Source organism: Muscardinus avellanarius (assembly GCF_963383645.1).
Source record: "Muscardinus avellanarius genome assembly, chromosome: 2".
Taxonomy (NCBI): Eukaryota; Metazoa; Chordata; class Mammalia; order Rodentia; family Gliridae; genus Muscardinus; species Muscardinus avellanarius.
In genome coordinates, this window is record NC_137787.1 from 148920919 (window position 1) to 148937196 (window position 16278).

The 16278-nt window shown below is 35.0% G+C and overlaps 1 protein-coding gene across 1 annotated transcript in view; it reads left to right on the plus strand.

The window, feature by feature from the left end:
* Nucleotides 1-16278, plus strand: part of VWA8 (von Willebrand factor A domain containing 8) — a gene marked incomplete at both ends in the record, with an annotated part of 383297 nt that overhangs the window by 192698 nt on the left and 174321 nt on the right. Inside the window, 2 exons of the mRNA XM_080688771.1 lie at nucleotides 13357-13432; nucleotides 14459-14594. Of these exons, the coding sequence (XP_080544897.1) occupies nucleotides 13357-13432; nucleotides 14459-14594 (212 nt within the window). The remainder of the gene's footprint in view (nucleotides 1-13356; nucleotides 13433-14458; nucleotides 14595-16278) is intronic.

Consider the following 16278-nt stretch of genomic DNA (forward strand, 5'->3'; position numbering starts at 1 on the left):
ACTACTCCTCCAGACCACTAAACTTACTTTGACTCTCAATCATACCTTCTCAGAGTTGTAACATCCACATACTTAATGGCACTGTTTTCTGTCCTTTCACCCAGGTGATTCATAAAAACATTCAGTGAATTTATTCTTGTGGTCTGATACGTGCTCTTCCTCCCAAGCAGACACTGCTTTGGTGGTATCCTTTCTTTCAGTGTACCCCCCCAAAAGTCCCTTTATTCTGGCTTCCAGTTTGTGGATGGCAATAGTCTGTGAGTCAGAGCCACAAACAGATTCCTGAGACTCGAGAGAGCAGCGGTGCCACACTCTGGGCTGTCTTGGCAGAGAGGCCTGGAAACAATGAGAAGTCTGCGGGATTCCTTTTCAATTTTATTTTCTAAATCACAAGCTTAAAAAGTCCAAGAACCCCTGGTGCCATGCGTTTTCTCTTAGTAGTAACGTATCTAGAGCCCAGCTACTTTCCTTTCAAACTCTTCTCAGTTTGAGAAAAACTTTAACCTTCCCTCCCAAATGTAAATACAAACATATACACAGACCCACACGTACCACCCAGATTTAACAACGGCTCATATTTTTCCAAATTTGATTCTATGCCTCCTTTTGCAGAAATGCAACTCAGATTCAGAGCCGACATCTCTTTTAACTACCACTTTCAGTCCCATCTACTTTTCCTTGATTTAGTCACTTCCATAAATTTAGGTTATAAATTCCAGTTCTTTTTTATCATAAGATAAATTTTAAGAATATTATCTCACATTGATTCCCATGATAAAATCTGTTATATTCTGATGGGGAAGGTGTTTTACAAACTTAGTCCTTTTTTGTAAAAAAAATAAAGTAAGCTCAAAACTAGAACTATTCCAATCTCAGAACATCTGAACATACTGAACATCACATCCAGCCACTTAAACCTGGTGCTGTCACTTGGTCCCTTCTAGCTAACCCAGCCGCAGGTTCCTTACAGTGTCTTCAGGTAATGTGAAAGAGTGGCGAAGCATCTTAGGCCAGAATCTGCTACCTCCTTTTTATTCATTTAGATTTAGGATGTGTTTGTGGAGCTTTATAAAATGCTGTTCCTTATAAGTAAGACATATTTCTATAAGCAGACTCTTCAAATGGTTACAACAGTGATAAAAGAAGCAGAAGGGACAGCCCAAAGTGCTTCAATTCAACAAGCAGATTGGTATATTCATGGAATTGCTCCGTTTGTGACTCCATTGAGAAACTTCTATTAACATTACAAATGGATCTATAATGTTTATGTAGGATGAATTAAGAGCATTCCTAAAAAAACAAAATTGCTTCTACATTCAATGTAAGTCTTTCAGTTAGTCACTCAGTCAGCATGTCAGGGTCTCTTAAAGCAGAGCCAAAGAAAAATGTTTGTGTAAGTGATTTGAGAGGAAAAGATTTTAGGTTAAACCTGTAGGAAGAGGAGAAATCAGAATACAATTGAGCAAAAGAGGTGGTTCTAACTGAAGTTTGGTCTGAGCCTCTACATAGGATGCTCTGGAGAACGAATGACACTACTCCATTGTTCTACCTGGAAACAAAGAGGGCCAACATTTCTTGCTCCCATATCAGTAACTGGTTAAGGGTTGCCCTATAAGAGAAAAGGCAGAGAACCTGAAACCTCCCAGGCATACCTGAGAGACAGCTCCCGTTGATGGAGGGAAATTCTCTGAACAAATGTTTAACTGTGCACTTTCAAAGGTCAAAACTGTAGCACCTGGGAATGGGTGCATTTAGTGGTAAAAGAGACCTGGATAGGACATCAAGAACAGCTATGAAGCCGGGCATGGTGGCACACGCTTGTAATCCCAGCATTTGGGAGGTTGAGACCAAAGGATCGCAATTCTCAAACAGCCTCAGCTACTTACTTACTTGAGTTACTTTGTAACTCAGTGAGACCTGGTTTCAAAATAAAGAATAAAAAAATAGGGCTGGGGTGCAGCTCAGAGGTAGAATGCCTCTGGGTTCCATCTCCAGTACTGGAAAAAAAAAAAAAAAAAAAAAACAAGAACAACTATCTATGACAGCAACCCTCTGTTGAGTTTCTGTTGTGTCCTTAGTACTGTTCTAGACCTTGAGAATACTATGATACAGAATATACAAAGGTCACTGCTAAAATGAAACTTTCTACTGGTAAGATGTACAAAAAACAAGTAATTTGATAAACAGGAAAATGGAAATGCTAAAATTAAAATGATGAACAAGATTTTAAAGGATAATATGATGAAGAGGAAATGGGAGACTAATTGAGAAGTAGAACTCAAACTCTGATGGATTTCCCAGCAATGACTTTTCATAATTGTGATGGAATTTGCAGAGAGATATTCTGACATTTAAGCAACTTGGTCTAGTCTAGAGACTCAGCAGGTCAGTTGACACAGTGTAAGAGGGACCTGTAATCAAAGTCACAGCCAGCCCTTCCAATCATAGTGGCTATCAGCTTGTGAGAGGTTAGACCAATAATAGTTATAGACAAGGACTCCAGCCAGTAGCTAAAGATACCAGGACTAGGTTGTCTAACCCTGGGGAACAGGCATTGGTGTCAGCATGCTGGTAGTAATAGGAGTTAGTCTATTCCTCATCTCTAGCTTGTACTGTTGCAGTAGCCTCTAGGTTAAAAACCAACCTCTTATCTCCTCTGCTGCATCCCCCACATTGTTCCGAACAATACAGTTGACCTCTTGCTGTCCTGCTCAGAACCCTTCGATGACTCCCAGACCAGGAGCATCAAATCCTCAATGGGTCTGAGTGCCATCTGTTTCACTTGTCTTGCGTCCATCCTTCTCTCCCGCATACTTCGGCTTAATCCACTTCTGGTGGCTCCTGAGTACCACATACATATTCATGGCTCCAGGACTCAGCATACGCAGCTCTCATAGTCTGGAATTCCCTATCAAGTCTACCTGGAAAATTCCCACTTTTTCTTCAAAATGCAAGTGAATGTCTTTTCCTTCAGGAAAATTTCTTAAACCTTTTCTTCTCCTCTTTCACAAGTGGATGTTTCCATCTGTGTGCCACCATTGTCATGTTTTTTTTTTTTTCTTAAAGTGGAGAGCACAGCAAACTTTCTGTTTGATAAATAAGATTGAAAAATGCACATTGATTGAAAAAATGCAGTCAGTTTTGTCCTTCTTCCATTTGGATCTATGTAAACATCATTTGTGAGCTGTTTTTCAGTTGTGGAAATGAACTGCATTTAGGGCTTAGCCTTTAAGTCATACAAATAATAAAGTGTATCAGTCACGTTCTCTCTAAAATAGCCTTCTTTAATTTTTAATGAGAACAAAAAGTTTTTTTATTAGTAACAAATAAAAACCAAGAGAATTTTTAAGATACTGTTTTTCACTTTTAGGTCATTTTATTAATTTCTATTTTTGCATGTTTAAAATGCATCTTCTCCAAAAGAACTTTTGTTGGTGGTACATTTAAGGCCACTGACCTAGAACAGGCTCTGCTTGTATACATGTCATTCTTTATCACAATTGTACATTCCCATCTTTGTCTTCCCTACTGGACAGTGAGCACTCCTTATGGTCAGGGATATATCTCCAACTGCCTCCTTTCAGCACCATGGCTGGAGTATTGCCAACATACCATGCACATTTGTTAGACAAATGAATAAATACAGTGTCTCTCCCTCCTATCCATCTTTGACACATCCATTTGGAGTCTTCCCTCTGAAATGGATAGAGGGTTGATCTTCTGATGCCTTATATTTTCCATGAAATGAAAATCAGACTCCACAAAGATGCAAACCATGCTCAATGGACTTCCAGTAACTCATTCTGGCCTGAGGGTATATGGTTAAGGAGCTGAAATGCATCCATTTCATCAAGCATTATTGAATACCTGCTGCATGCTGGCTACTTCTCTAAGCTCGAGTGATTTATGAGTGAACAAAAGCACTAAAATATCCAGCCTTCATGTTTATGGTCTAGTCTCTGGTAGGCGAGGGAGAATGAGATGATATAATATGTACTGTGTCAGACAGTGAGAAGTGTCTTTGGGGAAAATGAAGCAGGAAAGGGAGGCAGGGTTAGCAATCTGAAGTAGGCTGGCTGGAGAAAGTACATTGAGGAGGCTGGGATTTCATTTGATTTGGTAGCACTGCACAATAGCCCAATAGCCCCATTTCTAGATTTTTGTTTTGATTTGTTTTGTTTTACCTCTTATAACCATACCCTGTTGGTTTGTTTCATCTATATATTAAGCACTTCTTTTCATCTTTTTTGGTGTGATTTGTTTAGGAGATGTTCTGACTAACTTAAATGAAATTCAAGCTAGAGAATATGAGAAATGAACTGGACCCTCAAGTTCCTCCAGAAAGACTAACAGAGATTGCTTAGGAGATGAGAGAACGTATCAGCCCCAGGGTGACACCGCTTATGTGTTAGCTTCCAAGGGCACAGCTGTTGAAATGCCTACCAGCAGAAGTCAGAAAATGCGACACATACCATCTTTTCTGCCTCTTTCTGGAGACTGTCCGCATGGTTACCCTAATCGAGTTTATAAAACGGTGAAAAAGCCATCGCTGTTTATAGCTACTCATTTATTTAATTTGGGGCTCAAGAAAAAACATGATTGAAAGCAGAACATGAAAAGCACCCAGATGCCTCACGTGCTCTGCAGCCTCAGCTCTCTTCAGTTCAACCACTTTTCCAAAGGTGTTGGCTCAGGACAACAGCTTCTCCCTGCTGGTTTCCTAGAGGTGGCTTTAAAGTTTTTGTATTTAAATGGACTAGGTATATCACAGAATGATATAGCTTTCAAAACCTGTATCAGATGTTAAAACACAAAATGACAAATATATATGTGTGTGTGCGTGCGTGCGTGCGTGCGTGTGTGTGTGTGTGTGTGTGTGTGTGTGTGTGTGTTTAAGGGCATGCTCCAGTCCTTTTCTCCCTAATTCCTCAGATACTTGTACCTTCTCCCCTGCCATTAAAATTGCCCTGGAAGACAGGCTGGGATTAAATGGACGCTTTAATTTTTGCAGTATAAGCAATATAGGTTTTATTTATGATACAGTAGTGCCTTTCTTTAAGAAAACCTATTATAAAAACTTAATAAGTAAACTATAGAAAATTTAAACACAGATTTCCTTTAAGATAAGTTTTGTAGATAAATCATTCACTTATTTACCTAGTCTTTTGTTTGACCTGGTTGGCTAAAGTCTGGTAAATTTAAAATCAGAGTACTGGAATTTTTTTTCCAGCTGATAAGCATAAAAGGATAAACTTACATGTAGATTATAGCATATCAAATAATATTATATAAAAATTACAACTTATATAGTAACTTTTAGACAGTATATATTATACAAAATATGTATTTGGTGTTATTAACCAAAAGAGATGAATCTAAAGCTTCATGGAGAACATATTTTTCTAGCAGACTTAAACAAAAGCAGACTAATTTATCATTTGTCTTGATGATCAAAAATACTTTGAAACCTTATTTCTTTGAATTGCTTGCTATAAAATATCTTTTGATACCTAAGTTCATGAAAGATTATAGTATACTTTATGTTGTATATTACTCATATAAGTTCCTTTAAATGTCATATGAATTTAAGTTAATCAGAGGAAGCAAGTTTTACCTGTTTTGTTCACAGCTACTCCTTCAGTACCTAAATCAGTACCTATTACTAAATATTCAATAAATATTTGTTAAATGAAAGACTATAGAATGTCATGACATTAAAAATGGTTATTTCATTATTTTTACTTTTTCATATTTTTATGTTGCTACCCAATTGATAAAGCCATTTAACATATAAATTATTATATAATATCTTTCTGGTGTAAAGATTTATCCAGCAGACAAAACATTTAGCAGTCTCACCCCTGGTGACCTCTATGTACACAACTTAGTATTTTTGTCATCTTCCCATTCTTCTTTTCTTGTTTATAAAATGATCAGAAAGTACATTTTTTATTCAAATAAAGGATCTATACACTCTTTCATTTTTTTCTGAAAAGAGGAAATTCCTGCAAAAAAAAAAATTAGATTAACTTTAAATCCCTAAAACTTACCAACCTGGAAAGCTAATTTTTAGAATAAAGATTAAAAAGTCCAATTTTCTGTTATCATTTTAGTGTACTTGTTTTTATTTGTAAAAACTGAACAACTTACACAATTTTCAGAGGAAATTCAAGCCAAGAAAGGACTTGATGATCATCATGGCTTGAAATATTGGAAGAGTTTCTTTTTAAATAGTGTTAATGTAATAGTACTAGGAAATGTGGTAGAGATGAGTGGATTTTGAAAATGAAACATATTTTGAAATGTTTATCCATCATCAGGTGACTGATTCCCTGTGGCAAATTTCTATCTGCTATTCCCAGCAAGAACCCACCTCTGTACTGTAAAGTGTCACATACCAGTAGGCTCTTTCCATAAATATTATCACCTGACGTCGTCTTTCCCTTTGTAGTTTGTTAGGATTCTTTTGCATCTGGGATACTAGTGATGAGTGATTGACTGCTAAATAAACTATGTGTCCTCCAAAATAACCATTTTAAGAACCATTGTCTTCTCAGCCAATTTGGTAGAAATAGCATTTTGTTTATCTTTCTAACAGCCTTTTCCCTCAAATTCCAAACATTCAGAGCACTCCGTAACAATACTCTTTCTCCCTCTCATTCTCTTAACTTTCCTTTAATGCTCCATACTTTTTAACTCAGTCATATTCTCTCATATATTTTGTGTTAATTCCCTCTATAAAGATGAGTAACATTGGGCTTCCAGAGGTTAAGTGATTGACCCAACTAAAAGATTTAGTCTGGTGCTGCACCCCCAGCTATGTATTTTTTTTTTATTTTGAGACAGGGTCCCCCTAACTTGCTGAGTTGAGGGCCTCAGTTTCTGAGGCTGGCTTCAAACCTGCAATCCTCCTGTCTCAGCCTTCCAAATACTAGAATTACAGGTATATGCCACCATACCCAGTTCACTGTGTTTTATTAGTAATATTAGTATTTCATTACTTATTTTTAAATAAACATTGCAAAAATTATATATTTTAGGGGAGGTACTGAGGATTGAACCCGGGCATTTACCTCCAAGCTATATTCCAAATCTGTTTTTACATTTATGTTTTATGTTTTGATCTCACTAAGGTTGCTGAGAGTATCACTAAATTGCTGAGACTGTCCTCTACCTGCTTTTGTCTCAGCCTCTCCAGCACAGGCATGCACCACTACATCCAGCTAAAAATTTTACTCTTGATGATTTTATGAGCCCTTCTATACTTGGAAAATATCGTGTGTGTGTGTGTGTGTGTGTTTGTGTGTGTGTGTGTGTGTGTGTGTGTGTGTGTGTGTGTGTTACTAGGGATTGAGCCAGAAGCATTCAATCACTGAGCTACACCCCCAGCCCAATTTTTTTTTTTTTAATTTGAAAATAGGGTCTCACGAGGTTGCTGAGAGACTAAGTTACTTAGGTTGGCTTTGAACTTGCCACCCTCCTGTCTCAGCCTCCCACATATTAAAATTATGGACTTGTGCCACAATGCTCAGCAAAAAATATTTTTTGACAGCATTTATTTCTCAATAAGTGATGTTATGTTTATATCATATTGGTAAAAGGCATATTTTACTTCTATTTTCATAATTGCCTCTCTGTTTAAAATATTGAGCAAATATCTGCAAGTATCTTTTGAACCCTTCTTTTCTTTCTTATGTTTGGCCTGTAGTTTTGAGTGAACTGTTCTCTATTCATTTTTACTTAAATGAACTTTAAAGATAAAGGAGATTTTTGTCAGCAATTAAAAATTCTTGTGTATCTTCTTTCTGCTTTCATTATTAGGTTTAACTATTAATTGTCTTTCTGAAAGAAAATCAACCATAAATCTATTAAAATACAACTCATTAAAATATCATCTCAAAATAAGCCTCACCATTTTGAAAATTTTTGCTCCTCCATAAATTAGAAGATTGCAGCTTCATGTACCTTTACAAGCAACATTTCAGAACAGAGTGTCTTGCTCTCTAAAGGCCAACTTTATTTCCTTATTTTAACAAAATCCTGGTTTTTAGACAATGTAATTACTTTTATTGCATTGGAATCATTTTAAGTTACTATTGAAGCATTAGTAATTCCAATTTCAAAAAAGCTTAAAATAACAGGTAAAAGAAGCATAGAGTTTAGCACAATGTTTCTTTTGAGTGATTCATTTATTGACACAAGCTTTGATAGTTGTAGTTTGTAAGGTAGTAAGAAGTGAGAACAATTGATGATAGCATAAAATGTCAACAATTAGCTGAACCTTCTAATTAATTCATCAAGTATTACTGGTAATAGGAAAACCATTTCCCTATAAAACCTTCTGCTAAAGAGAATGCAACACAGATGTACTTTAACTATCCTTCTCCCTAGCGTTGTCGAAATTGTTGACTCTAAACTTTTATTAGCTTATATTTCAAAGCTGGTTTTGAGAGGACCAAGTCTAAACAGAATTGAAATTGTGATAAAATATTCTCTTGGGAGAAAATATTCTCTTAAGTTCATTGATTTTTTTTTTTTTTTTGGTGTGGAAAAATAACATCTTTGATCCAAAATGCTCATGAATGCAAAGCAATGATTTATCAAATATTCTCTAAAAAAGAATCATCATTTTGTCTTTAGGAGTCCATTCCTATGCTATTTGTAACAATAGTAAGCTCCGTATCACTTACTAAGCTAAGGTTTATAATATTATGTCTTAGAAATCAAGCTCTTTTCTTATTGTATTACATACTATGCTGTGGGTAATAAATTGTTTTCCAACTAAAACATAAGCCAACCAATTTTTTAAGCTCAATATCATTTTATGTATTTTACTAGCCTTGCTTTTTCTTTGATGTACAAGATGAAAGGATTAATAATAATAAAATAACAAAACCACTTTTTATTTTTTATCCCATAAATTCCTCTTTGTTGCATACTATTTCACTGAAAATCATTTTTCTCATTTGTATTTATCTTCATTTAATCTCCTTTGGAAGTTGTCTGATTTGTGCAATGTATGGTTTTTACTTCTAGCATAAAAGTCTTTTGAGAAATCTAATTTGACAACTCTGTATGCTACCAGAGTTCAAGTGCTGCAGAGCAGTTTCATTTGCCTTTTAACGTTAGTGTTCAACTTGAATTTATTGTGCTTAACCTGCTACAAAGCATTAGAATCATTACAGAACCCACTGAGTTTCATTTCTACTGACAATGATGCAAGAGCTCCTTTTTCCTTTTTGGTACTGGGAGGTGTCATGTTGTTGCCCATAAAATATGTGAGAGCTGAGGTGAGAATTCATTATATTGCTATAAAAATCTGTGAGAACACATCTTTTTCCTTCCCACACCCACCCCCTTCTCCATTGCTAGAATATTAACAGTGAATTTAAGCAAGTTAATTAAACTTTTCTTGATCTGGTCAAAACTCTAAAAATTAATCTTTTAGCAAAAGATAGTATAAAGTATGTCCATCAATAATATATAAAACCTATCAATATATAGAAAATGGGTATGTGACTATATATTGTAACATAACATGAGAAAATTTTTTTTCTTTTTGTAGTACTAGGGATTGAACCCAGGGACATTCTGTTTCTGAGTTATACCTCCAGCCCTATTTTTTTTTTGAAACAAGGTATCATTAAGTTGCAGAGGACCTCACAATTTTGCTGAGGCTGACAAGAAATATTTTATCCATACTAAAACTTGATAAGGACCAATGAATTGTCATGACATATTTTCGCTTTTCATAACATTTTCTGGGACTTTATTTTTAGGCATATCTTAATTTTACTTTAGTAAAGATAAAAGAAAAATTGTTTGGAGTGGATTCTTTGTGAAGTGTAGGAAGCTTAAGATCATGGGAACAGATGCTAAGCCCCCTGATGGCCAGGATCATGAAGGTGGGAGCTTAGTAGAGGGAGCCAGGAATGTCAGCAGTCCAGACCCTAGGGAATTAACTATAAAGAGACCAATCCCCATTCAGTCAAGGTAGTGGGAGAATCCTTTTGAGCTAGGTGGTAATAGGAAGGTAGCCTAGAAATTGCAAATGTCAGTAATTTTATTACCAGAGTACTTGCTCGGGCCTTGATGAATCAGGACTCTGATGAAGAAGTTACCCACTACAATTTAAGTCTAAATTCAGCTCACCTGGAGTACATGATGGACATAAATCATCAACTCTTGGTCTCTTGACTAGTCAACCCCAAGTGTACCTTCTCAATACTACTGCACTTCCTCACAGACTTATGGATGAATTAGGATCATTCCTTACTTCTAAGAGAGTCAGCCTTAGCCACCTGTAATGCCAGTTCTTGGAAACCTCAAGGCCAACCTCAACAACTTAGTAAGACCCTCAAGAACTTAGCAAGACCCTGTTTCAAATTTAAAAAAAAAAAAAAAAAAAAATAATAATAATAATAATAGTAAAATAGAAAGGACAGGGCTATAGCTTAGAGATAGAATGCTTTGAGTTCCATCTCCAGTAACAAAGAGCGAGAGAGAGAGACTAACTTTAAATAATTCAACATTTGTAAGAGTGGGTTCCAGATTTTTTATTTAAAACAGAAAAGAGTTAGATAATCCAATAAGCCAGGCATAATGGTAATCCTACTACTTGGGAGGCTGAGACAGGAGGATCACAGGTTTTGCAGCCAGCCTTGGCTACTTAGTGAGGCCCTCTGCAACTTAGTGAGACTCTGTCTTAAGATAAAGAAAGAAAAATAGGGCTGGGCGTGTAGCTCGGATGTAGAGTTCTCCTGGGTTCAATCACCAGTACTAATATATATATATATATATATATATATATATATATATATACATACATACATACATACATATATATTTATTTATTATAATTACTTATATTATAATAAATAAATATATAATATATTATAATAAATAAATATATATCGTATATATTTAATAAATATATATTATATTAAATTATAATAAATAAATGTATTGTATATAAATAATATATTAAATAAATATTATAATATATTATAATAAATATATTATAATAAATAAATATATATTGTATATAAATAATATATATTGTATATAAATAATATATATTTATATATAATTGGGATATATATATCCCAATAAGTTTGGAAGTACATATACTATATCCTGCACTGTCTGCTATATTGTAGATAGCATTTTACTTTTTTATCTTTTTTTATTTATTTCATTTATCTAACAAATATTTATTGAATTTCTCCTGTGAGCCAGATGCCTACTGGACGGAGACATTTACTATTCTGGAAACAGAATGAGGGATAGCATAGATATATACTAAACTCTTAGACGCTTCAGTCTGTGTAAACAGATAGATACTAAAATAAGTAATTACAATATAGTGTGTTAAGTACTAAGATAGGGAAAATCGGGGCTCAAAAAGACCATATAGCAAGAGAACCCAACCCAGTCTGCAAGGGGTCAAGAAAGGAGTTTTCAACAAATACTATCTATGCTAAAAGCCTGAAGACCAAGTAGAAGTTAGGCTAGAAAATTTCAGTCACATCATCACCAATAATAATAACAACAAATGACTAAAGCTGGCATGTTCTTACATTCCTACTGTCTGCAGATTCTATGCTAAAGATTTTACAAGAGCTCTATCAACAATCTTCCTGGGCAGGTTTTATTACTTACCCAAGATCATATGGCTTGTAAGTGACCAGAACTAGAATTTGAATGTTAATTGGTCTGGCTCCACAGTCCTTTTTCCACTACCCTACAACTGCTTCTTAAAAGCATTTATCTGATTTTGATTGAATTTGTTTTGCTAAAACAAAACAAAACAAAATGATTTGTGTGATACCTTAAGTTTTTGCTTGCTTTTGACTGACGAGGCATTTATTACCTTTTTAAAATACATGCACATTTTATCATTTTAATAGATGGTAGTAAAATTTGGCATTTGGGTATAAGTTTCACAAGTGTATTAAAGCAACAAAGTCTGAAGTTTACATTCCAAGTAATATTTTACAGATAGTGCATACTCAAAACAATACAATGTCAACTTCACATTTTACTTTGAATAAGTGGGAGGATTCTTTGAAAAGACAGCTTTGAACTCTTCTAGAGAAAGGTGCTATCTGGGTGTGGTAGCGCACACTTGTAATCCCAGTCCTTGGGAGGCTTAGACAGAAGGATCACCGGTTTGAAGCCAGCCTCAGCAACTCAGTGGGCTCCCATCAACTTAAGTGAGACCCTGTTTCTGGGGGTATAGCGCAGAGGTAGAATGCCCCTGGGTTCAGTCCCCAGAACCACAAAGAGAGGTACTACTCACATTTTACATTCTTTTTGTGACATGATAGTAGTAGTTTTCATTCTTGTATGACATGATCAAACTACCCATAGGATCTCTTTATTTTTGAGATCTAGTATATGTAGAAGGCAAAGATATAAAATTGATTCCCTTGAAAATGTCTAAATCTACTTATTACCTGCAGATCCTGTACACACGTTTGGCAAATATGTCGATATCTGTAGCTCATCAGGAACGAAGCTCATAACATCAGGATAACTCAGTACTAATACTTTTAAGATCCTGAGTTAAAGTAGAAAGTCGATTTGAGAAAATAACATAGATTTCCCTAATCCTAGCAGAAATGTTTAAAATCACATGAAGAAATTCTTCAATGTTCTTGAAGTGATGTGAGTAATTTGGACTTTAACACCTAGTGATGGTAAATTGGATCTGAACATGTAATTCATAGACTTGTTTTATTTGGCATGTCAACATGTCAGTCGTTACCAAATTTGTCATAGAAAAAGATTTTTGAAGGTACTAGGATTGAACCCAGAACTTCTCTACCACTAAGCTACATCCCCAGTTCTTTGTAGATAGATAGATAGATAGATAGATAGATAGATAGATAGATAGATAGAGTGAGTCTATATCAATTGCCTAGACTGGACTGGAATTTGTGATCCTTCCGCCTCTGCCTCCTGAATCATTGGAATTATAGGCATATGCCGCTATATCCCACTGAAATTATGTTTAAGAAACATAAACGTCATATGTAATACAAATATATTTTTAAATTTCTCCTTCTTACCATCAGGAGATAACTTTGTGATGTGAAATGGTCACAGAGGAGATTACCAGCAGAAAGAAGAGCCTTTTAAATCTGTAACCCTGGATTAATTCCCCAACCCTTGTAACTTATATTAAATCACCAAGATACTGTTGCTGGATGACATTTCACTTGTTACTTTTATTTTTCTTGGAAAGAGTGGGATGATGAACAAAAAACTAAAGAGAAGTACTCCTGTATTTTTATTCATGATCAAGCATCAGTTTGTTTCCTCACTAACTAAAATGTGTTGATTTGACTTTAGGGATACGACAGTACAAACGCTTACTCTTCAGCCTTCAGTTAAAGATGGACTAATTGTGTATGAAGACTCACCATTGGTTAGTAATCCAATTATATGAATTAAATATTCTAAGGTATAACTCCATGTTTCATTTCTATCATGTCTGAGCTCACAAATATTAAATTATATCCCATTACTTAATGAAGTAAAGTATGTATTTCTTGGTCTGGCAACCAAGTCTTTAGTAATAGAAACCCAACCTAACCTCCCAGTGCCTTTTCTCCCATTTCTTGCACTTCTATTTCAGCTAACTTGGACAATTCATATTCACCATTTGATAAACATTCCCAAGGAGTTTTATCTTGATTCTCTTTGTCTTGAACAACCACCTCTTCAGCACCATTCATTCTAGTCTATTAATATATTAAAGTTTTATACTGTTTTAAGGGCCATACAAATGCAATATTTAACCCTCACACTTACTTGTAATCTCTCATTCCTCTTAGCCTTCATGTGACTATAATTTCTCTATTTATTATACTTATTTCCTTCCTTCCTCCATCCTTCCCTCCCTTCTTTTCTTTATTGCAGTACTGGGTATCGAACCCAGGAGGGTTCTACCTTTGAGCTACAACCCCTCCATTGATGACTTATTTTGAAACAGTGCCTCACTAAGTTGCTGAGGCTGTTAAGAATCTTTGATCCTCCTGTTTCATCCTCCCAAGTACTGGGATATTATACCTTTTTATACTCCCAAGTACCTGGATATTATATCTTTTTAAATCTATTTATTATACTTATTTTCAATTTACCCTAGGGTGTGAAATATTATTGGGTATTACTACTGTAGGAATAATTTTAAACTAAAGGAAAATTAAAAGATTACTGCCAAGTTGGCAGCTTAGTAAATATGTAAAACTTTTGGTGGAGTTTTTTTTGTTTCTAGCTCTGCTATAAACTCTCTCTGTGTGTGTGTGTGTGTGTGTGTGTGTGTGTGTGTGTGTTAGTATGCCTGTAACTTAAAACCAGCTGTTATAAATCCAAATCAGTAGGTGATGACGCTTTAATAACAGTTGCTTTTTTGTTTGCTTGTTTGTTTATGACACATTTTCTGTCTTTAAAGGTTAAAGCAGTAAAGTTGGGGCATGTTCTGGTAGTAGATGAGGCAGACAAAGCTCCAACAAATGTCACTTGTATTTTGAAAACTCTAGTCGAAAATGGAGAAATGATTCTAGCAGATGGAAGACGCATTGTCGCAAGTGAGTATTTAAAAATCATCATATCCTTTAATGCATCAACCACCAACTTAGCTGCTACTTATCTAGCAATAAAAATAAGTCAAATATAAGTTAGATTGCATTGATAATCATTTATAAAAAGTAATATCTAAGTCTAGCTTTGTCGGGTTTATTTTGGGGGTGAGGATCCTAGGGATTGAACCTAGGGCTTCATGCATGCCAAGTATGCCCTCCTCTACTAAGCTACATCCTGGCCCCTAGTTTTAGTTTTAATAGCTGGAAAACATCTTTGAAATTTTCAGTAGCAGTATCAGGACAAAATAGCTCTGTATTTTTTATGTTCTGAGAATACCAACATATAATCTTTATACTCACTTCTTAATTATTTGTGTGATTATTTCAGTTGTTATCTGGAACTTTTTAAAACTCTGACATGTTTCTCTTGCTCACAATATTAAGACTTATTATTAGCTTAATATAACTTAAAAAATTGCTAAACTTTGTAATACACATAATTATTATATATTTGTAGATATACAGGTGTATTACACATGAGCCCCTATGTCAGGGGCTGTGTTATTCTATGTTTTGGATTGTCATCTTCCCCTCCCTACGCACATACCCTTTTCATTGTTACTGTTAGGAAAAAAGGATAATTTTATCTGTGAAACTAATCTATAAGGCAGGTTTGTCTAATGCGATGTGAGAACACCTTCTAGTTTTTTATTTCAAATTGTTGCTGTCTAAAAAGACTTGAAAATCTATTACTAGTGATTGAAAATAAATAGCCCATCGCAGAATAACCAAACAAGCTAGAACTAATAACTAAAATCTTCTGTGTGTCAAGAAGACCCCACTCAAAAGGAACAAGTTTAAGCTGGTGTGATGGCACAACCTGTAATCCCAGTATTCAGATGGCTGAGACAGGAAGATTACATATTTGAGACCAGCTTCAGAAACTTAGCAAGACCTGTTTCAAGATAAAAAATAAAAAGGACTGGAGAAGTATAGCTCATAGGTAGAAAAGAAGAAAAAAAAAGGAACAAGTTCGCCATCACAGAGGTGTTCCTCCTAGACATTAGCATTAAGGATTTTGAGAATTGCTATTCTGAGCCTCAACTCAACACTAATGGCTATTCTAATATTTCAGTTAAAAATAAATTTAGGAAAAAATGAACATTTGAGTTATCCTGAATACTATCTCTTAACAATGTCATTTAGACTCTCAGGATTAGAATTCTGCCTGCCCTTTTAGAGTTGTTAGGAAGACAGTAAAATAGAAAAAAAAGAAAGAGTTGCTGAAACAAAAATAGAGTTAAAAAATAATTATCTCCTCACAATCCTCTATCCTTTCTTATATACTTGGGGGATAGTCTAGAAGTAGAGGGGACACAATAATTTGCAAACTCAGGTTTGACTAGTGACTTTGTGTTTATGGGTGTGATGTGAGGGACTGAACCCAGGGCCTCACTGATGCTAAGCATATGTCCTACTACTGAACTATCCACTTCTACCCTGCACCCCCATAACTATGTAAATGACATTTTAAACAAGAGCATCTGAAGGTTGAAGCTCTTTTGAAAAGTTTCGTAACCCCATCAGTTCTAGGCCTTTTTCATTTTCTTTGCTTTTTTTATATTTTCAGTTTTTTATTATCATATTTGTTTTTTCATTATATTGGCCACATACCCTTGTTTTCTGCACT